The sequence below is a fragment of the Mytilus edulis genome, chromosome 9, assembly GCF_963676685.1.
Source record: "Mytilus edulis chromosome 9, xbMytEdul2.2, whole genome shotgun sequence".
NCBI lineage: Eukaryota > Metazoa > Mollusca > Bivalvia > Mytilida > Mytilidae > Mytilus > Mytilus edulis.
This window is the reverse complement of record NC_092352.1, coordinates 19,196,014-19,219,533: the sequence shown is the minus strand read 5'-3', so window position 1 is coordinate 19,219,533 and position 23,520 is coordinate 19,196,014. Positions and strand designations below refer to the sequence as shown.

General features: G+C 32.9%; 2 protein-coding genes across 2 annotated transcripts in view; one reads left to right on the top strand and one right to left on the bottom strand.

Annotated features, from left to right (window-relative positions):
* LOC139487774 (28 kDa heat- and acid-stable phosphoprotein-like) overlaps positions 1-23,520 on the top strand; it is a 327,843-nt gene that overhangs the window by 27,514 nt on the left and 276,809 nt on the right. The gene's annotated exons all lie outside the window — the stretch shown is intronic.
* On the bottom strand, positions 13,330-19,294 carry LOC139487771 (gustatory and pheromone receptor 39a-like). The gene is made up of 4 exons (XM_071272847.1): positions 18,167-19,294; positions 16,004-16,072; positions 14,658-14,747; positions 13,330-13,535 (listed from the first exon to the last, which is right to left on the bottom strand). The coding sequence occupies exons 1-4, from the start codon at positions 19,193-19,195 to the stop codon at positions 13,434-13,436; spliced, it is 1,290 nt and encodes a 429-aa protein (XP_071128948.1). The 5' UTR covers positions 19,196-19,294; the 3' UTR covers positions 13,330-13,433.

Below are 23,520 nucleotides of genomic sequence, written 5' to 3'. Positions count from 1 at the left end.
AGTGATACCCTCGGGGAATTAAAACTGCACCAACAGTGGCATCGACCCAGTGGTTGTAAATTAACTCATCATAGATACCAGGATTAAATTTTGTATTTACTCCAGACGCGCGTTTCGTCTATACAAAAATATAACTGAAGTGACTGGTAAAAAAATCAACTTCCGATGACAAAATGAATAACAAACACAAGCTGTGGGTTTATAGTGATCCCCACTAAATTTTCCTGCTTATTCTAGTAGTGATAGCGGAAGGGTATACTAACTTATGCTGCCTCAACAGCGAACCCGTTCATTGCCCGGTATCAAAGCCTTTTATTATTATACCCTCTGAGGAGTAAAGTCCTGAAACCTAGAATGTTAATTTTTGTATCGTCAACAAGCTTGTGATGACGATCGTGTGACTTTTTGAGAAAGTCGACCACCTTTAGAAATAAAGTATGTCAACACATAAGTGCAATATGTTACTAAAAATAAAGGTTTCTGAATCATTTGAATTTTCAAAACAAATGTTTGCTTTTCACAAAAATAAGAAAGAACCACAGCAAATAATTTATAAAACCTGGCAAAATACAAAGATCGTCTTTTTTCACAAGAATCTGTATACATTGTGTATCAAGTATTTAAGCTAGATTTAACTGTTCTAAGGAATATAGCAATCGTTTTTCATTTGTTCCGTTTGTTGATAACGTTTGATTTAATCAGTTTTTATGGACTTCTCCTTTTTGAATTTGCCTAAGACTTCTGTATTTTTGTTAAACTTTTATATTTATGAATGATAGTGGACACATTTTGTTGTACATAGAAAGGATGTTGTGCACTTTTATAGTGCTGAAAAAAATTACGCAATTCGATTGGAACAAGTCACAAGTAATGTTTTGCTTAATGGCTAATGATCTCTTATGAAGTCAGTAAATTATTACGTCAAATATAATTAATCTGTAGTAGAGCTGTGAAAATACAATAGTTAGGATACTTGATATAATATGTAGTTCAAGTGGCAAATAAAAACAACAAAAAACATAGAATGTAAAAGAATAATTACATCAACAAGGAAAAAACTTCAGTTTATATTGCATTTTCCATTCTAAAAATTACTTGGCCAATCTGTGATACCGACAATAGATAGGTCTTCTATCTTTTTAATCAAGTCTCTCTTCCCTAAGTAAAGATAAATTAAACCTAATGAAATGTTTCTCTGTTGACTAGTCGGAAATCTGGTCCTTAGAGGCAACGGGTGTATAAGATCTAATCACGATAGGAGTTATATCACCAAAAGGAACTCGTTCCCATAAAAAATTAATTAAAAGAACGACTAAATTTATCTAATTTCCAACCCTGCCTGAGCGAATTAGAACATAAATTTCTCAATAACATAAACGGTACCAACTTTTTCTGCATCGGATGTGCATTTTGACTTTAAATATGTCTGCAGTGATGCTCGAGGATAAAAAATAGAGCTTATGAGCCAAAATTCTAGCCAAAGTTATACAAACTATCAGAGTTTTGCATGATGGAGATGTATTCCTCAAGTTAAAATAATTCCCCAAAAACCGGGAAATTATGATAACACTATATCCATATTTTAATTTCGGTACTGGCCACCAATGGGGAATAACCAACGCTAGTTGACGGAAAGAATACTAGTTATTCTCAGTTTTGCCCAGTATTTTCTTATGTCACTGACAACTGGTACATTATTTTTAAATTTATAAGTCAACGATACCAGGTCGTGATTAATATCGTAGCAGTTACGTAGCGGCTATCAATATCTATGTAGAAACTACTGGCTAGCTATACGTTCAATAGACAAAAATCTACGTAGCACTACGTAGTATCTTCGATATTGAACGCGGCCCTGGGATAAATAAGTAGTATACCGCTGTAGAATAGTCATAAATCGATATAACCGAAACAGAAACCGGTTAAACTGATGAGGCAAGCGCAGACTTTTTTGTTTAAATTATTAAAAAATGCATATTAGCTAAAAGTAGATTAAGAGTTGTAATATCAATAGTTTTTTGTTTGCAGATGTCCATTTTTTATTTGATACAACCTTCAATTACATGTTTTCCCTTCATAATTGTATGATAAAAACGGATGAGAGTTCAGTTCATGTGAAACGATGCAAATATTTTGAGACTAGAAAAAACCTTTAAAAAATTGTGGAAGGCACACAAGGAATCGAATCGAAGACAAGCTAAAAACGCCATGGCAAAATCAGAAAATGAACAAAAGTGAAACAACCGTCAAAATAGTCTACACATGTTACGTAGCCTTGAAATTAGTAAACTGGACGATATCAATATGGATAAAACAAAATATACAATTGCAAGAATTAATAAGTTGCCAGATTTTTGTATGAGAAAAGTGTTGACTGTATGCAAACAAACTGTAATCATTTGTGTTTAATATTATGCAACATTTGTAAATATTGACTGTTGATATCTATAAACACCACATGCACGTTTCTCAATTTTTGTGTTATATTAATTTTAATCTTTATTAAATGTACATTTCCTATCATTCTAATTTTCTCTTTCTTTAAATGCTCACCCATGTATGTATAGTATCTCCCGTGTCGACCATTTGAATGTCTTAATTATGTTTATCAAAACTCATATCTTCGTTAATGGCATATATATTAAATAAACTTAATAATCAAAATATCGCACAAAACCTTGACCTTTAGATGTGCGCAGCAATCACGTTAATATCTCGAAAACATACCCAAGAGATCAAAATTGTAATAAGCACTGATGATAGACTTACTATTGCGTTTTATTCAGTAATAGCGACAGTGAGTGAAGACTTTAAGCGGGAAACCTTGTACTACCGTTAACATAGCATATCTCTTGACTGAAATTGAATAATGAACATAATGATATATTTGATGTTATTGTTCAAGTGAGTTTTTCTTTCGAAAAATACCAGTCGAAATCAGGTAAAAATTACTTCTCAAGATTTTTTTCGCACCTGCGCAGGCTATATCTCGATATTTTGTTTTATTATAATTTTCAAAAGAAAATCGAAATTTTTAATTTAAAAAAAAAGAATAATTTATCAGGCAAGTTTTTCAAAATGTTCAAAGTCAATGAACCATGACTGAAGGTACAGGGTCACACAATCTCCATGAAGTTGTGATTTGCCAATGTTTATGACAACTGCATATTATTGAATATTATTTACTAAGCATAAGGTGGTTCCCTTAATCTAATAACAAATTTTAACATGTAAATAAACTCCTTATAGATACCAGGATTAAATTTTTTATTAACGCCAGACGCGCGTTTCGTCTACAAAAGACTCATGAGTGACGCTCGAATCCCAAAAAGCTAAAAAGGCCAAATAAAGAACGAAATTGAAGAGCATTGAGGACCAAAATTCCAAAACGTTTTGCCAAATACAGCAAAGGTAATCTACTCCTGAGGTAGAAAAGCCTTAGTTTTTCAAAAATTCAAATGTTTTGTAAACAGTTAATTTATTAATATGACCATATCAATGATAATTCATGTCAGCACAAAAGTGCTGACTACTGAGCTGGTGATACCCTCGAGGAATTAAAACTCCACCAGCAGTGGCTTCGACCCAGTGGTTATAAATAAACTCATCATGGATACCAAGATTTAATTTTGTATTTACGCCAGACGCGCGTTTCGTCTACGAAAGACACATCAGTAACGCTCGAATCTAAAAAAGCTAAAAAGGCCAAATAAAGTACGAAGTTGAAGAGCATTGAGGACCAAGCTATGCAAACGTCTAAAAGTGAATAGATAATGACTGATACGGTGAGGCCAAATAGTCTTCATGAAAATTGTTGACGCCGTCGCAAACAGCATTCCTTTAAAATTATATTGCTTATTTAATCCTTCACTGAGGAGAGACAAAAAACACCGCATGCATCCTATCCATATAATAAAGCAAGGACGATTAGAGACAAAAGTACTAAACATGTTAGAGATTTTGTCGATTAATTCTTTACATCCAAAAGAGCCATCATAATTATCTCACTATAGGTGGAGCGCTACTACATTTTATTTTCGTGCGATCGAGCTTAGATAGAGCAATATCCAACCTAATAGAAATTTTTTACTCCCAAAATGTTGTTTCTTTATATTAAAGAAAACCTTGTCAGTTTTACCGTCGAAGTCGATATATTTGTACCTATTATGGCTGTTTGTTTTGTTCACACATTTTTGTCGAGCCTGCAACTTTTGTTGCAGAAAGCTCGACATAGGGATAGTGATACGGCGGCGGCGGCGGCGGCGGCGGCGGCGGAGGCTGCGGCGGTGTTAGCTAACTTCTTTACAGCTTTATATTTTAGAAGGTGAAAGACCTGGATGCTTCATACTTTGTATATAGATGCCTCATGTTACGAAGTTTCCGTCAGTCACATGTCCAATGTCCTTGACCTCATTTTCATGGTTCAGTGACCACTTGAAAAAAAAGTTCAGATTTTTTGTAATGTTGAATTCTCTCTTATTATAAGTAATAGGATAACTATATTTGGTATGTGCGTACCCTGCAAGGTCCTCTTGCCCGTCAGACAGTTTTCACTTGACCTCGACCTCATTTCATGGCTCAGTGAACAAGGTTAAGTTTTGGTGGTCAAGTCCATATCTCAGATACTATAAGCAATAGGGCTAGTATATTCGGTGTATGGAAGGACTGTAAGGTGTACATGTCCAACTGGCAGGTGTCATCTGACCTTGACCTCATTTTCATGGTTCAGTGGTTATAGTTAAGTTTTTGTGTTTTGGTCTGTTTTTCTCATACTTTATGCAATAGGTCTACTATATTTGTTGTATGGAATGATTGTAAGGTGAACATGTCTAGCGGACAAATGTCATCTGACCTTGACCTCATTTTCATGGTTCAGTGGTCAAAGTTAAGTTTTTCATTTTTTGGTCTTTTTATCTGATACTATATGCCATAGGTCAACTATATTTAGTGTATGGAAATATTTGATGATTTATATATTAGTCGTGCAGGTTTTATTTGACCTTGACCTCATTTTCATGGTTCATTGCTCAGTGTTAAGTTTTTGTGTTTTGGTCTATTTATCTTAAACTATAAGTATTAGGTCAACTATATTTGTTTTATGGAAGCATTGTTAGCTGTACATGTCAGCCTGGCATGGTTCATCTGACCTTGACCTCATTTTCATGGTTCATTGGTCTTTGTTTAGTTATCTTGGTTAATGTAACGTTTAAGTGACAGTTGTAATAAAGCTTTATACTTAGGACTATCAACATAATATCAATGATTAGTAAAGAAGGCGAGACATTTCAGTGTGTGCACTCTTGTTGTTAAAATAATGGACTTTTTGAGACTGTCATACATAAAACCAGTGATTTAATTTACCATTTTCTAATTAAGGAAATGCCTGAACCAAGTCAAGAATATGACAGTTGCATGTTTTTCATTCGTTTGACGTGTTTGCGCTTTTGATTTTGCCATTTACTAAGGGATTTTCCGTTTTGAATTTTCCTTTGAGTTCGGTATTTTTGTTATTTCAATTTTTAAACACTATCATCCCTTAGACTCATGCATTTAATTTATAAAATGTACTTGTACCAGGTTTTTTTTCTTGATGCATGAATGAATTATATAATATTTATTGAATGAATTATAATATGAGTGTTTACGTAGTTTTTTTTCGCCAAGAGACGAATATAATTTGAAATTGCAGACAACAGACATAACTGTAGGAGATGTGACTGCGTAAATATAGACCAACCAATCATTAACATTTGCTAAGAACTCATACAAAGTCACGATTTTTTTTTTTCAAAAACAAATCAGTATATGGAACTATAATTAAAATCGGCTTAAATGTTTTTCCAGTTCTAATTTCCTATTGATTTCATGGAAACGGACATACACAAAACGAATCCAATCTAGAACGGACGGAAGAACGGAAAGGGAAATTTCATATCCTCCATTGCCAAAATAGGGAAAACGACTTTAGACAGGTGATTGGTATCATTCAACAAGCAAAGCAAATATATACCTTATAGGTTTATGTTAAAGTTAAATGCATTGAAGAGTTCGGAGATAGATATAATATAAAACTTCCTTTTTGTCTATTTACAAGTGTGTGAATTGGCACACTAATTATAAAGTTAAAATCACTTAACATTTCCTTCCTCATTCCGTTTTATATTAACTAACACGCGGGTGTTGTATACGGTACAACTAGGTTATCACATATACTGGACACATATGTGTATTTATGTAAAAAAATGACGAATGAAGGAAAAGTACACACTTTCGACCATACACAATAATTTTCAGATCTGTTTTACTACATGTTTTAAGATATGTTAATTTCTGTTTCAGAAGCAATTTCTCAAAATGTCCAAACATGGCATTTACATAGGGTAAAATTATACAAGAATGGAATTGCCAATTAAACTTTTGTTTCTGTTTAACTCAAAGTAAAATCTTATAAAATTTTAAATTATTAGAATATAAAAAGGTCTAAACTATACATTTCATTATTATGCCATACACTTATCCAATTTGTTCAAATTGTATACGGATAATCACATTGCTGCTGAAAATTTCGACAAACTATTGCAGTTCTTACCATTGTAAGATTTATTTTGTATTTAAGGACATACAAGACGAAGATGAATATCACAATTTCTTAGAACGTCTACTCCATTACACACAAATAAAATGCATGTGAATGACATATCCAATATTGATATGAAGAAATTAAATAAACAAAAATTATTTGACGTGGATAATCAATTTCTTTTATAAGTCAAGTCGATCGTCAATTCATTTATCAAAAACCAAGTAGGATTTTTATTATCTGGGAATAAAAATTCTCTCTGAAGGTAAATTTTTACTTTGAAAGAAATGCTGTCAACTAATAAAATATTATAAAACATTATGAACCATATAGTCCTAAATATAAAGCTTTACATCAATTTTCCCATAAACTTAACATGATTCAAGAAAATAAGGGCAAGGTCATTTAAACCAAACGAGAAATACATGTCGACTTTACAATCATTTAATACACCAAATATAGTTGACCTATAATTGCTTATAGTTTTTATAGAAACAGACTTTACCAAGAAAACTAAAAAAAGTACTCATTGGCCAATGAACCCTGTCGGACTGACATGTATACCTTACAATCAATCTATGCATTAAATATGGTTGACCTATTGCTTATAGTATCTAAGAAACAACTTAACATTGACCAATCAACCATGAAAATGAGGTCAGGGTCAGATGATACCTGCAATCCAAAAATACACCACTTAAAATCCTTTCTCATAACAAATATGGTTGACCAAAACATAAAAACTTGAGGTCAAGGTCAGATGACACCTTAAATAGAAGACCTAAATTGTATCGGATATATGGACTTGGCCACTATAACCTAACCTTGTTCACTGATCCATGAAATGAGGTCAAGATCAAACGAAAACTATCTGATTGACATAAAAACATTGGAAGTTACTCACATACTAAACACAGTTATCATATTACTCATAATAAGAAAGAAATTTATAACAATACAAAAAATCTTAACTTTTTTTTCTTCAAGTTTTCACTGAACCATGAAAATGAGGACATATAACAGACAGAAAACTTCGTAACATAAGGCAACTATATGAAGCATCCGGGTCTTCCACCTGCTAAATTATAGATACTATCCCTATGTCGAGCTTCCTGCAACAGAAGTCGCAGGCTCGTCAAAAAAATTATACCCATTTATACCACGACTTTCAAAATTGATATTACGGCAAAGTTATCAAATTATCTGTAAATAGAGAGGAAAGATACAAAAGGGATATTTGAACTCACGAAGAAGCCATGGCAAAAAAAGAAAAGACACAAAAGTCTACAAAACACACTCGACGATAAGTCAAGAGGACGAGGTTGCGGTTACGACAATCGGAAGAAATCCGTCGTCATCTGTAAAACAGATATCACACTCATGTTTGCGTCTGTAAAATTTTCAAAACTATAACAACTTTACTACTTTACCATAAACAAGAGGATGTCACAACGACAGTAAACCGGATTTATTAACATTTATTTGTGTCCTGGCAATATCACAAGAACCATAACTGATGAATGCTGAAAGTGAAAATCGTCAATATCAAATTTGACCTCCATTTTGTAGTCAGTATCAACATATTAAAATATGAAAAGCTTAGATTGAATGGTTCATTAGTAAATGCAACAACGTGAATGGAAACACCATTTTACGATCTTTCAAGAACCATAACTCCTGAACGGTAAAAGTCAAAATCGTCATTATTGAACTTGACCTCAGTCTATTTTGTCATCAGTAACAACATATAAAAATTTCAAAAGATTTAGTTGAATGGTTTATGAGAAAATGCACGGACACGACTGGAAACACCATTTTTCAATCTTTCAAGAACCATAACTCCTGAACGGTAAAAGTCAAAATCGTCATTATTGAACTTGACCTCCATTTTGTCATCAGTAACAAATTATATTAAAATTTGGGAAGCTTTGGTAGAACAGTTCATGCGTAAATGCACGGACACGACTGGAAACTCCATTTTTCAATCTTTCAAGAACCATAACTCCTGAACCGTAAAAGTCAAAATCGTCATTATTGAACTTGACCTCCATTTTGTCATCGGTAACAACATATTAAAATTTGGGAAGCTTTGATAGAACAGTTCATGCGTAAATGCACGGACACGACTGGAAACTCCATTTTTCAATCTTTCAAGAACCATAACTCCTGAACCGTAAAAGTCAAAATCGTCATTATTAAACTTGACCTCCATTTTGTCATCGGTAACAACATATTAAAATTTGGGAAGCTTTGGTAGAACGGTTCATGCGTAAATGCACGGACACGACTGGAAACTCCATTTTTCAATCTTTCAAGAACCATAACTCCTGAACGGTAAAAGTCAAAATCGCCATTATTGAACTCGACCTTCATTTAGTTGTCAGTAACAACATATTAAAATTTTAAAAGCTTTGGTTGATCGGTTCATGAGTTAATGAACGGACAACATTTGATTGCCGACCGCCCGCCCGCCCGCCCGCCGTACATCCCCAAATTAATAACCGACATTTTTGTCACAAAAATCCGGTTAAAAATCAAAAGACAAATTTGATTTTTTTCTGTTTTTAAGAAATGAAGAAACACACTTTGCAAAGATTGATTTGAAGTACAGCAGACTATTTCAAGGTGAAGGACGTTTGATTTGAAGTTCAGTAGGTGTAAGTGCTTTTAACTTGCTTTCGGTTACTGTATTTTCGACTAAGTTATGTTGTCCTTGTTTTTGTTGTCTCATTATAAAGCGGCTGATTTTTTTCTAGACGATTAAGAGTTTGATAGACAGTGTAGATTCGGAGCGTTTTAAAGATTTACATACAGTGTAGATTCCGGGCAATCTAGATCTTTATATACAGTATACATAATACGGAAATTTATGGGAGGACTCATAGCCTGATAAACTGTTTAGACACTTAAAGTAAGTGTTTTTCGTCGTTAGTTTTTTTTTCTATTAACGTTTATAGATATAAGAAGATGTGGTATGAGTGCCAATGAGGCAGCTCTCCATCCAAGTCACAGTTTATAAAAGTAAACCATTATAGGTCAAAGTACGGTCTCCTACACGGAGCATTGGCTCACACTGAACAGCAAGCAATGAAGAACCCAAAACATTACTAAACCATTCAAACGGGGAAACTAACGGTCCAAAAAGAGGGGCGAAAGATACCAGAGGGACAGTCAAACTCACAGGTCGAAAATAAACTGACAAAATATTGGCTAACAAAGAACAGACAAACAGACAAATAATAGTACACAAGACACAACACAGAAAACAAAAAACTAAGCAACATGAACCCCACCAAAAACTGGAGGTGATCTCAGGTGTTCCGGAAGGGTAAGCAGATCCTGCTCCATATGTGGCACCCGTCGTGTTGCTCATATTATTACCAACCAGGTAATTAGTCTAATTCGTTAGGTCACATTCGTAAAAAGGGAAGGGGGCTGTAGTTACGACATAAAGAACATATCCGATATCATCTACATAAAAAACGAGAAACGAGATACACTTATGAACCACATCAACAAACGACAACTACTGAACATCAGATTCCTGACCTAGGACATGTGCAAACAATTGCAGCGGGTTAAACGTTTAATGTACCAATCTTCACCCTTTTCTGAAACAATAGTGTAACATCACAACATAGAAAGACACACTTATAATTATTGTTTTTGTTTACATGGTTATTTTTCTACCAGTACAGCCTCGTCGTTATATACGTCGTACACACTATTAAGATAAACATCTACTCAACAAAAGAAATAATTGATCAGGGGACATAACTGTTACTGTAAAATGTAACCGGTTGTAATCCAAAAGAAAAAAAAAACCCAAGAGAAAACATACATGTTAAATATTTGTCGTCTAGTTCAGATATTTGTTTATAAGATTGTCGTAGGCGAAAGCATCACGAGACATACAGATAGAATGATTACACATTGATCAATTACAAAACAAAATCATGTAAGTTAAACAAAGTCATGATTCAATTCACGAATAAAAAATAGGTAGACTTTATACATTACCACAGCAACAAGTAGAAACTGCGTAATAAAAATAACTCATTCATACTTATTCATTAGATCAGGTGCACAAAGATTTTTCAAGGTAACAAACACGCAAATAGGCGATCTCACGGATTTTAATGGCAATTTGCATCCAACTAGAGCAAGATAAACTGCATATTAATAAGGATATATGAAAATGTAATGTATATATGAAGTACACATACTATTTAGAATATACTTAAATATCGCAAATTTTGTTAAATAGTAATGTTTACTTAAAACAAACGATGCCACTGAAATTTCTGTTTAATTAGTTAATATATGTCATAGGGCTAAAAGGCGATAGTTAACGTCATGTCGTGAAACTATTGTGTATTGAAACATGTTTTTCTTTAAATTTTACATACATACACTTATATGATTTATATAGCAAAAAAAAAAAAGAAGGAATTTGTGATCCCACAAATTGGAAATCAATATAATGCTAATCATTTAGTGACAATAATATATCTTTTCAAACAAAAGTTTACAAGACAAAGTTTTGAGAACAAGTGTTTTGTAAAAATTGCACTGTCAGTTTCACTCGACAAATGATTTTTGAATTTCCTCTTCGTATCTGCTGCATCTTTCGACCTGAATAAAGCCACTGTATTCAATTTATCTCATTAGATAGAGTCTCATGCTTTCTGTATACGATACCAATTGGAGCATTTGTTAAATGTGGACTCAAAAAATATCTGTGTTTAATCAATATACCTTTATTTATCCAGTCGAAATCCATATTTTCCGCTCTTCATCCAGTTTGACATTTTATTTCAGGACCTCCCAATTGAATCAATTGTTATTTTCATATTGCCCGGACATACGTGAAATACTTGCCAATGGACATCTTGCCCGGAACATGCGTGAATTACTTGCCAATGGACATAATGCCCGGAACATGCTTGAAATACTTGCCAATGGACATAATGCCCGGAACATGCTTGAAATACTTGCCAATGGACATAATGCCCGGAACATGCTTGAAATACTTCTCAATGGACATAATGCCTGGAACATGCTTGAAATACTTGCCAATGGACATAATGCAAACAATAATCAATCAACCTGTATATCTTTCAAAACTTTTGTTGGATGCTTGAGAAAAATATGAGAAATTTTCACCTAAGGAGTGCTTGTCCTAAAAAGTATGTCTGGTGAATAATTAACACTACAAATGCTAAAAAAAGTCACAAACTCAAACACTTTTCATTTTATTTATGTGTCTAATATAACAAATATTTGTCAAAGAAAAAGAGGTTATAACAGAGGTTATTTTACCTTTTTGTTTTTATAAACATTGAAGCAGTTAATAACTCAAAATCACCTAATCTCTACAAAAGTTTTTTTGTCAATACAAGGAAAGATTGTCAAATATTTAACTACACATACAGATATAGTAAGAGCTTTGTGTGTCACATTGTAAGGAAGGTAACTCTTGGTCTGAAAATATTGCAGGATATAGTAACGACGGAGAGTATCGTAGCCTGATTTTAATCAAACTGTTAATATAAGAAAATATAAAGAAACTTTATACTAATATTTATAAAAACTGGCCACTTTCATTAATCTTACTAATTTTGATAATTAATATTAGGCAAATTTTACGTTGTGTCCATTCAAAATTTTTTACGTTGTGTCCATTCAAAAAATTATGTTTTTAATTCATTTAGTATAAATATTTCTGTGCATATGACTGCTTCAGTTTGCAGTAAAAATATTTCTATGAACTAATACGAATAACCCAGTCGTCATATATCACTCACTTCGATCACTACACTACTGGAGGTCATCGACCACAAGGGGCGCTGTAATTATTCGAGTGGACACATTAAATTAGTGACGAATAGTTAATTCGTCACCAACGTCAAATATATAAATATTATATTGGACACATTAAAACTGAGGAAATCACACGAATTCCCAAAGGAGCGAGACATGTGCGTTGACAGGAAAACATATCCTGCTATGACTATATCACCCGCCATGCGAAAACATATCCTGCTATGACTATATCACCCGCCATGCGAATCTACACTCATAAATAAGATCAGATGCACTGGAAGTTGCATTTAATAAATGATCATACGAAATTAGGTGATATACTATTTAATAATTATACCAGGATTAAAATTTTATCTTAGCGCGAATAAATGTATTGTCCTAATTCAGAGTTGAAAAAACCCATCATAACCAAATTTACAGATTAAAGATTAGAAATTGCTCTCAATCTTTTCCCAGATTTTTGGTTATTTTATTATTAAGCTTTTCTAACTTCAAACAGGTTGACATTTACTTCATACATAAAACCAAATGTACAAACATGTATGCGGTAACTCACATAAATCCACCCCTAAGAGCATCGTGTACATTAAATTTACAATGATATATACAATACAATGGTGCGTAAAATTATATAGTTGATCAAACCATGGAAGTTCTATATATTGTCTATATATATAGTACTCTCATAATCATTTTAACCCACTTATCTGAAGTTAATACATTTTAGTATGCAAACCATACAAATTTAAAATATAACCATTGATCAATCAAGTCTTTGAGAATCATCTTCAGATAACTTCCCCTTTTTCATCAATGAACTTTCATTTATTTAAAAAAAATTCAATAACATAAAACTTAAACCTGTCCTGCCTATTTTACACAAGCAATACACACATGTACATATATATATATATACATTATAACTGGTCAACAAAATCTTAAAAGATACAAAACCACACTCGAATTTTCCAAACTTGTTTTGTTTTACATAAATAATCTCTACAACAACCTCCTTCACTAAGCTATATCATGTTGTAAGGGTACAGTTACAGAGAGAACTTGTTGGATCAGATGCTGACGGTTTGAACTGAATTACAACTACAGTGTAAGTAACGATACTGGAAGCAAACTGAAAAAATAAATAAATATGTTTCTTATAATTATGAATAAATAAGAAGCCACTTTTGCCGATTTTCCATCTATTGCTACGCATGCACAATTTGTTTTGGCCGCACGATAAATTATTGCACTTTTGTACAAAATCATTTTCGGAAGAATAATGTTTTCATCCTGACTGTGTTGGGCAAAATTATTTTTGTCAGCTCTTACCAGGCTGGGATAAACGCTAAACATTATGAATATGTATATTTTAATAACCGAAAGGTAAGATAAGATAAGACATTTTTATTGGGTCTTTATTCCAATTAAAGGGTCCAAAAAGAGCAAAGTTATTCATTACAATGATTTTAATAGATGATTTTTATAATCATATATAAATTTGAATTCTTTCACGTTGTAAACAAAACCATGTTATTAATTTCTGTGTCACTTGGTTTCTTGTGGAGAGTTAATTGTCGCATTGGCAATCATACCACATCTTCTTTTTATAATTTTTATACTAATATAACTTGTGTGCCCGTACTTCAATATTAAATCTGCAACCTCTGTTTTATTTAAAACGACACATAAAAAAAATCTGTTGGTATTGACATATATATATATCGCGTACTCATGTTAAAATCGGAGTAGAGCATGACACGAAAGTAGGGCATGGTTTATCTTGGAGTTGAAATGACTCTAGTAACTCTATAAATACTCTTTAGATGTCTACTTTTTGGTGTTTTTTTTTCTTTTTTATCAGTTGTTGTTTTCTACGTACAGGTCTGAAGAGCCAAGCTACATCAAACTGATTTGTACAGTTTGTCCTAATGCTATTTTGTTACACCACTGTGCCAGGTAATGGGCACTTCTACAACTTGAAACACGTTTAACCCCCGCCGCCACTTACTTGAATGTGCATGTCCAGCATAGGAGCTTGGTAATTTTCACAATCGCCCCTAATGAACATGGTTCCCTTACTCACGACCCCTGGTTTACGAGACCAGTGCTCTAACCACTGAGCTATAGGGGCTTTGACGCATCTTACACACAAAAATCAATCCAAATGACACGATATATTAGTACTTACAGCAATGATGGTAGGCTTGTCTATCGTAAACAATCCAAAATGACACGATCTATAAGTACTTACAGCAATGATGGTAGGCTTGTCTATCGTAAACAATCCAAATGCAGTAAAACCAATTTGGTTCGCAGTTAGTTTGGACAGAAATACGTTCAGCTAAAGTTAAAAAAATAATAATTGTCAACTGCATGCTTAATTGAAATACCTCAACTACATATAAACTGACAACCTCAAATATTACTAGTATTTGATTATTGCTAACATAATTAAAAAGAATTACTTAATTTTGTCAACGAAAGTTCGTGTGAATATTTTTAATGTTTTCTTTGTTTTTGTTTCGACGCAGTTGATAAACAGTATACTGCATTGTAAACATAGTAAACGGTTGGAAAATCTTCAATCAAATAAAATACGGCAAACAAATAAATAAAAATTATTTAATGTAAATGAAGATTAAAGCTTTCTAAATTGTTTATACAGTAATATATATTGCTTCCACGTGCTCAGGTGTTTGAAAAGTAATAAAATGTGGGCAACCTGTTTTCTGATAAATAATGTTCGAACTGATCAATATTTTTGTTCATACTCTACTGGATTATTAGTAATGATGGTTTGATATTCTGTATACATAAATTTATCTTTTTTCAACTGTTCCAAGCACTTGCAGCGTTTGAAACTCAGTGCTTGTTAAAGAGTTAACAATCTTAATATTTGTATTTATATGAACATTTTAAAGAGTATTAGGATGAGCATATCTTGCGTTCATAACACAATGGTTTGCGTTTTTATTTTTATTTTAAAAAAGAAACAGAGGATTTAGCTATGGTATTTTGAATGATTTATTAACCAAATAGTTTATATGATTTCAAGATAGAGATCAACATTTATATTCCAGCTAACATATATCAATGAAAGTTTGTTTTATAGGTTATCGTAACTCAAGTAATTCATTGTGTATCTGAAACAAGTGTTCACAATAACGAAGTCGTAAATCAGTATTTTTACTGTCTGTCGTTGTAATCCCATCGTTTCTTTTCAAATATTTCCCCGTGAACAAAATGATATCACGTCAATGAGACTGCAATACAACATCACATAAAACTAACTATAGTTTTGGGTAATTTAGATTTTTTGTTGTTTTAGTTTTGTCTCTGAAAAAAAATTAACAATTATTTGTTTGTTATTTTTTTTTTTACATGACGTATATGTTAGTTAATTCTCAAATCGATATCCCTTTGTAGAATCTATATCGTGTTATAAAGTTTAAGAAGTTGTTCTTTTTCACTTCTTGTACGTTGTCAAATCGATTGAAAAAGATCGAATATAAATGATAGATTTTTGGAAAGAACATATTTTCAGGGCCGACAAAAACATTGATAATTCTCTATATTATTCTAATTCGAAATAATTACCTGGTGACAGTGAACTGGTCCCATCACGTTCATATCAATTCCATAAACATGTTCCAGTGCTGCATGTGCCTTTAACAAGAAAACCAGGTAAAATCAGTATACATTATTTTATAAAAGTAAAAATACTTTAAGGTGGATGTAAGGTGACGTATCAATGATACACAAAACACATTAAAATAAGACAAGACATTTCAGTTCCGATTTAAATTATCTTAAGGAAGTTTTGATGCTGTCTTGTGCTATTTGCGGAAATGACCCATTCACCAATGGGTACGAATTGTGCACGACTACTGTCCGACTTGTTAATGTACTCATATATGAAGCAAAATGTATACAAAGGCAAAAGAACAAAAAAAACAAACATCTTGTACAGTTCCAAAACCCTCATTTCAGTGAGTGCTAGCATCTCGTATATCCCAGTGACCCGAGACTTTAAGATATATGGCACTATAAGGTATGTTGCATATTTTTTTCTTTTGACCTCAAACAAGGTTAAATGGCAAACGATATGAATTAATCTTAAAAACTTTCCCCAATTGTCAAATTCCCATTTCTAGGATGTATCGTACTCTTTTCCAAATCGTATACATCTAGAGCTTTTTATATATGAGAATTGATACTTTACGCTCGTGCATGTTTACACTATACAGACTTCATCACCAGGAGTGTAAGCCTTAAAAAAAGCTGCTCCAACAGAGTTGTGAGGAAGAACGACTTAAATTGACACTACACAAGTTTCGGGTCGCCACTGAAAATTGGTTAGCCGTTACGATACGTCTTTGTCTCAAAGCACTAGCGGCATGTTTACGCAGTCTTAGATCCTTTGAAGTCAATAATTTTGTTGTAATTTTACCATGTGCGTCTTATAATTCCCGATTATGACATTTTGACTGAGAGTGGATTCACTTGTCGGGTGATCCATATATGACAGGAGACGCTTACTCTGTCAACACCCATTTATCTTCTTTTGAAGTTAATGAAATTCCTTCAGTTTTTGTTTGTTGACTTTTTGTCAATTTATCTATCTATTTTACTGTTATTTAAATTAATGGAGTAGGGAATAAAATATGCATAACCCTTTAACACTTAATTAACCACTACATTTTTTGTCTTTACAAAGTCAGGCTATTTTATATGTGTTTAAAGTAAAATTTAGATCTTAAATTATACAGTAATTTTTATTAAAACATATTAGTATAAAACTCTGGAAGGATTTGCTAGTTAAAATACCTCATAGATTACATTTACTTTCATCTTGTAATAGTGTTAAAAAATTTGACTTTTCCACACTTTACACAAGTATTCACCATTCCAACTAAAAGGCAAATTGTAAGAGTTGGTATTGCTTTGTTTCATAAAAAAAGAATGGCCAACGTAGATACAAGTATCTTGTCTTAGGGGAGGATAAATCCTGCTTTGTAAAGAATCACTCTGATTCAAACAAAAATTCGCTCAAACTGACATTATCGAGATGCTTGATTTCTTGATTTACAACATATTTGTAACGTTTGGAGGACGTGTTTTTCAACACACTGTCAACATTCCAATGGAAACCAATTGTGCCCCTCTTCTTGCCGACTTGTTCCTTTATTATTATGAGGTTGACATCATCCATGAACTTCTTAGGGAGAAAGATAAGAAGTTAGCAATATACTTTAACTTTACTTTCCGCTATATAGATGATGTTCTCTCACTTAATAATTCAAAATTTGGTGACTATGTTGAACGCATCTATTCCATCAATCTAAAGATAAAGGACACAACAGATACAGTCAAGTCTACCTAATATCTTGACCTACATCTAGAAATTAACAATGAGGGTCGGTTGAAAACAAAACTTTACGACAAAAGAGATGATTTCAGCTTCTGAAATCGTGAACTTTCCATTTCTATGTAGCAACATTCCAGCAGATTTTAAAATTTAAAAAAAGCACTCAAACGTTAATAGACTAAGGCATTATAATTACCGTTGAACTTTTATTAATTTCAATAATTCAGATTTTACCTTCTATCTCAATTTCCAAATCGCTTGGAAAAGTTTAGCACTATTAATAAAATGACAACACGAGAAATAACAATTTAAACTTTAAAAAATGTGATAAGAGTATTCAGTTGTAATTTATTTAAGAAGAAGATTCGATTTTTAAAAGGACTCATTCTTACCTCATGGTTAACGAAACCTCCTCCAAGAAAAACTACCATCATCTGTATGATACTGAGGCATGCTGACCATAACGTGGCTATAAACGAGAACACGTCAATGGATTCAAACAGGAGGAAATACAGAGTAAAAATTATCAACGGGATCACTGTACCAATAGATGACATTACATACATAGAAAATACTTTGTCGGCTTGAAAAAGTAATCTTGACATATGCTCATGCTGCATACGGGTCGTTTCAATGTCACCTTTAAATTTTCCATCTTCAAAACATTTCTTAAAATTCCTGTTGAAATGTCTAAACTTTTTTGTTAGAACAAGAGATACCACGAAAAATGAAGCCACAATCAAATACCATGTAGACGTGAAGTAAAAGTATGTTACTAGGAATGCAATGCGAACAATAATTCCTACTCCGAAGCTGACTTCTCCAAACGGCCCGCCAACATTTCCGGCTGCTAGAAAATAAGAACCAAGTCCAGTAAACGTGAACGCAATCAACATCCATATGACGTACAAAACTGTTGCACCTATTGCACATTTTCTTATGAAATAGTAGTTTGTAAAGTTGATGGATTTGGCAACATCGTCAAACATGACACAAAAGACTTTAAGGTGTTTGCAGACGAAAAAGTTACAAACTGCACAATAGGCAATTTGTAGAAACCACATAGAAGTGATAATTTGGTTACAGACTATACCATTAAACTGTGTGACGCTAACAAATGCTGTTAACGAGAGCGCTAAATTGTACCATAAAATCAAAATCACAACAATCGAATAAACTGTATATACTCTTCCAGAACAAGATCTAATCCTCACACGAGCTGGAGATATTTCGTTATTATCCGAATCCGTATTTCCTCCTCCTAACAACGGTATTCCGGGTAAAAGACCAGCTATCTTTAAACACCATAACAAAGGCTTTATTGACTGACTAAACGAATGTTGGTTTACCCATGCCATTTTGCGAGGTATTAAATCTATGGATGTTCTCGCCAATGTAAACGGGTAAATCTTGCTTGGCATTTTAATGGCATCTGGAAAATGGTTTATACGAACTAATATGATTATTTATACTAAACGTTTATGAATTCGTTTAATGATGACTGCATGTGCAGATTGGCTTCTGATTTCCTACTTCACCCGAACCTGATATAATACAAATCACATTGAAATAATATGATGGATTATAAACAAATAGAACTGTATGGTACATGTTTACAAAGACAGTTTACTATTACAATGGGTCAGTTTATCGCCACAATAAGCAAACATATTGTTTTCAATTAATCCGTAACGTAAATATTGAATCATGCTTAAAGACCATTTTAAGAGTAAAACGATACATTTTAAAACTTTAGAAACATAAACTGTACCAATGTAACATGTTACTGGAAACTTGACATGGTGCATGCAAAAGCACGTTTAACCTGCCATCATTATGTAACGATTTAAATGCTTTGTTTTTTATAAATGCTTAATCATTCTTAGTCTACTAAAATCATAATTCAAACATATTTTTTTAATATTAATTGGCACGAAACAATGTTGTAGTCAATATATCATTTCACTATATGTACAGACATTGCTTTCAAATAAGCATATCAAAACCTTGTATTGACATTGACATTATTCAGAAAACACAAACCTATTTATTGTCGCATTCATTATCCACGATTAAAAGTTAACCATGAAGACGCATTACAAAGAAATAATCTTTGCAGGAAACATACAAACAGCATCCTTTGTTGAACTGGAAATGGTAATTGTTTAACTCTTTATTAATAAGAAGCATTTCTTCTTTTTCTTCTTCTTCGGTGGAATTCTTCTTCTTCTTCTTTCTATCACTGATTTTTTTGTTCATATCATATCACAAATTGCATTTCATATAATAGTGCATATATCATATTTATTAATAAATGCTGTTGCCATTCTCATGACCTATACTAGCTAGATGTTTAGATGATGGGATGCTCAGCAGCAAGGAGTCAAGTACAATTGTTCATTATCTTTCACTGAATTTCTGCACTCTTGTAATTGGTATGCAGAGTATAAATGTTATATATGTTTCACTGTAATTCTGCTCTCTCTCTTGGTATGTAATGCATATACCCAGTCTGCAGATTCTTTCTATAGCTACTAGTTGAGATTTTGGTATCTGACGGTTGGGGGAACTGTACATGTCAATTAATAATTGGAGTAGAGTATTAACAGATTCGTAGCTGATCTGATTTTCAATCATCAAGTGTTTGAGTCTGATATGGTGAATTTTTCTGACAGAGTTAAGGCTTTTGAAGTTAATAAGAAAATGTTTATAGTCTTCTGTTTCTTCCATACATAGTTTGCACTATACAAATTTTGTTGAATCAGAGCATTTGTTTATACTTTGAGTTTTATAGGTTCCAGTAAGTATTCTGGATTTTATTGTGCCTCTAGCAACATAACTCTTGTTGTCCCTGACACTGCTCCAACAATTATTTATACTTCGGAAATTCCATTTGCTTATTTCCATATGATTTAATGTTGATTTTGTTTCAGCTATCACAGACCATTTTGTTTTCCATGTTGAATGTATCATATCAAGGGTAAACTTTTCCCAGTTTTTCTTTGGATTTAAGACTATATCAGGGCAATTCATACGAGTTGAGAATATTATCCACTTTATATACCAGCTGTTGGAGTTTTCATCTTTTGTCACAAAAAAAACTTACGACTAAGGTTGATCGTAAATATACTGAATTGTTCATGACTTACGGCCAGTCCTAGTCGTAATGTTTTTTGGGAAACTACTCCTGATTCCTATTTTATACTCAATTGAATTTGTACCTTTTGAAATTCTAAGGAATTATCAATAGAGAAATCATTGCCTTGTGGATGAGTTGTTCAATGTATTCTGCCCCAAGCAAAATATATATTGCAGTGTCTGCAGTTCGTGGTGGTAGAGATAGCAGATGTTTAATTGTCTGTTTCTGGAAATTCTCCAATTTTAAAATATCTATCTTAGTAAAATTAAGAATTTCAAAGCCATATGTCTTGTTATGACAAATGTTCTCCACAGTTTATATGAAATCAATGGGTTTACTCCATTTATTCCATGTAAAATTGCTCCCATGATAGATTACATGGTAGCTCTAGCAGTAGATATTCTGTTGACTACATTTTGCGTATTTCGGTCTTGCCTTTCAATACCAAGATGCTTTATGGTCTGTTTTTCGCTGATCTTTTTATTGAAAAGTTCAAGGTTTGATTCTTTGTTCTTTTTATTGATCAATAATATTTCGGTCATTTTACTATTAATTTTAACTCTATCATTTTTTGTATAACTTTCAATGATACGGAGTTGAGTTGATGCATTCTGTTCAGAAGTTGCATATATCATAATATCGTCTGCACACGTTGGACAACCTAAGTAATTGGTTCCGATCTTAAATCCAATATATGTTGCTTCAAGTGTATCTAGGATATTCTTATTGTATGATTTGTAGAAGTTGGCAGATAAAATACCGCCCTGCTTTACTCCTTGTTCGTTTGTGAAAGCTTGCGAGATACATCCTTGAGATTTTACTTCGGTTGATGTATTTTTATATAGCTGTCTGATCAGTAACCAGGTTGGGCCTGTAATTCCTTGGTGATAAAGTTTCCAAAATAATTGTATGTGATCTACCACATCGAAAGCTTTTCTGCATCTAGGGTGATTAATTTTTCATTATTATCCTTTGTTTCGTTTATTGCTTCAGTGTTCAAAAGAGCAATGTTTATTGAGGAAGCATCTTTTATGAAACCTTTCTGTAGTCTATTTTGTTGTTTATTCAAGGTACCTTCAATTCTAGCTCGTAAGCCGAGTTCTGAGACTTTGCATATGATAGAGATGACAGTTATTCCTCTATAATTTGATGAAATTGTTGGATCCTCGTCTTTCTTATTAACTGGAGTTAAAAGTCCCTTTTTATAGCAGCAGGTACATGTTTTGTGTAGAATATGTTATTGATCCGAGTTGTCAGGTAGTCAATTAGAGCTATACCTCCGTATATAAGATGTTCTGATGTTAGACCGTCTACATCTCTAGATGTCCGCTTTTTTAATTGTGAAATAAGTTTTGAAGTTTCAGAGGAGGTAACAGGTTGAACAGTTATGTCTTCATTTTCACATAATTTTAAATTGTTTCTGCGTCTAATTTGACCAAATAGTCATGTCCTTCATTGAAAAATGGATTCTCATTTGTTTTCGCTAAGTTTGCGTTCAATCATATCATCAGGCGTAGAAGCGTCTTTATCTGGAGTCTGTAGCGTATGGGTGAATTGGGAGGAGGATCTTTGGGTTTTTATTAACATAAAGAATAGTTCTTTGTCTCTATCAGATGCTTTCATAATTTCTTCTTGTAGCTGATTTCTTTTGTCAGCAGTTTGTTGTCGTTGTATGGATTTTATTATCCGCTTAGAATCAAGCCTATGTATGTTATAGATGTTATCTTTAGAAGGAGGAGATCCTGCTTTTTTCCAGAGGAAGAATACCTTTTTGATTTACTGACGGCATTGGCAAGTTTTGGAGACCAGCTTATCTTTTTTCTACTATTAAATAAATAGTATGTATCCAGTGCGTTATTTAAACCAGTAAGTAATTGATTTGTAGCTTGATCAATTCCATATGGTGTTCTAATGTTAATGTATTTTCTATCCTTTAGTACTTCCTGTACTTTTAGAGCATAGTATCTGTATTCCCTTTTTTCCAGTTAATGTTGGTACGGATATTTTCTCTATTCTGTTTTTGTCCTGCATTTAGTTCTAAACAGAGATCGGCAGACACATGATAATGGTCAGAGGTGTTGTGACCGTCACGTAGGATTTTAACCTGAATAAGTTCTTTTAATCGGATATTGTTCTCAACGGAGTAAGTTTAGTAAGACCCCTTTTTGGCCCCAAAATATATCTTTAAGCTATTTATTGGAAAGTAGAGTGCTTCTGCTACATAAATATGGTCTGTTTTTTTACAATACAATGCACATATATCGGGTACTAGCATCATTAAGTCATGCTTGATTACTGAAATCTTCACTACTTCAGCATTTTAGTTAAATTATAGACGGTTTCCGTCTGAAATGAAAGTGGCCGCATTCGTGTTCATTCATAATATTGAAATGTAAGTTGTATTTGATGACATTACATAATATATATAAAGGTTGAGGATGAACACGGATGCGGCCACTTTCATTTTGGACATATTTGATAGATTTTTCATATTTAAGCTTGAATCGGAGCATTTTAATCACTAAATCTGTTAAAACCTTTCATCGTTAGATGTACTTGAAAATTGAGGCCACAATTTGCCCTTACCGGACCTACTTCTTTGAACAA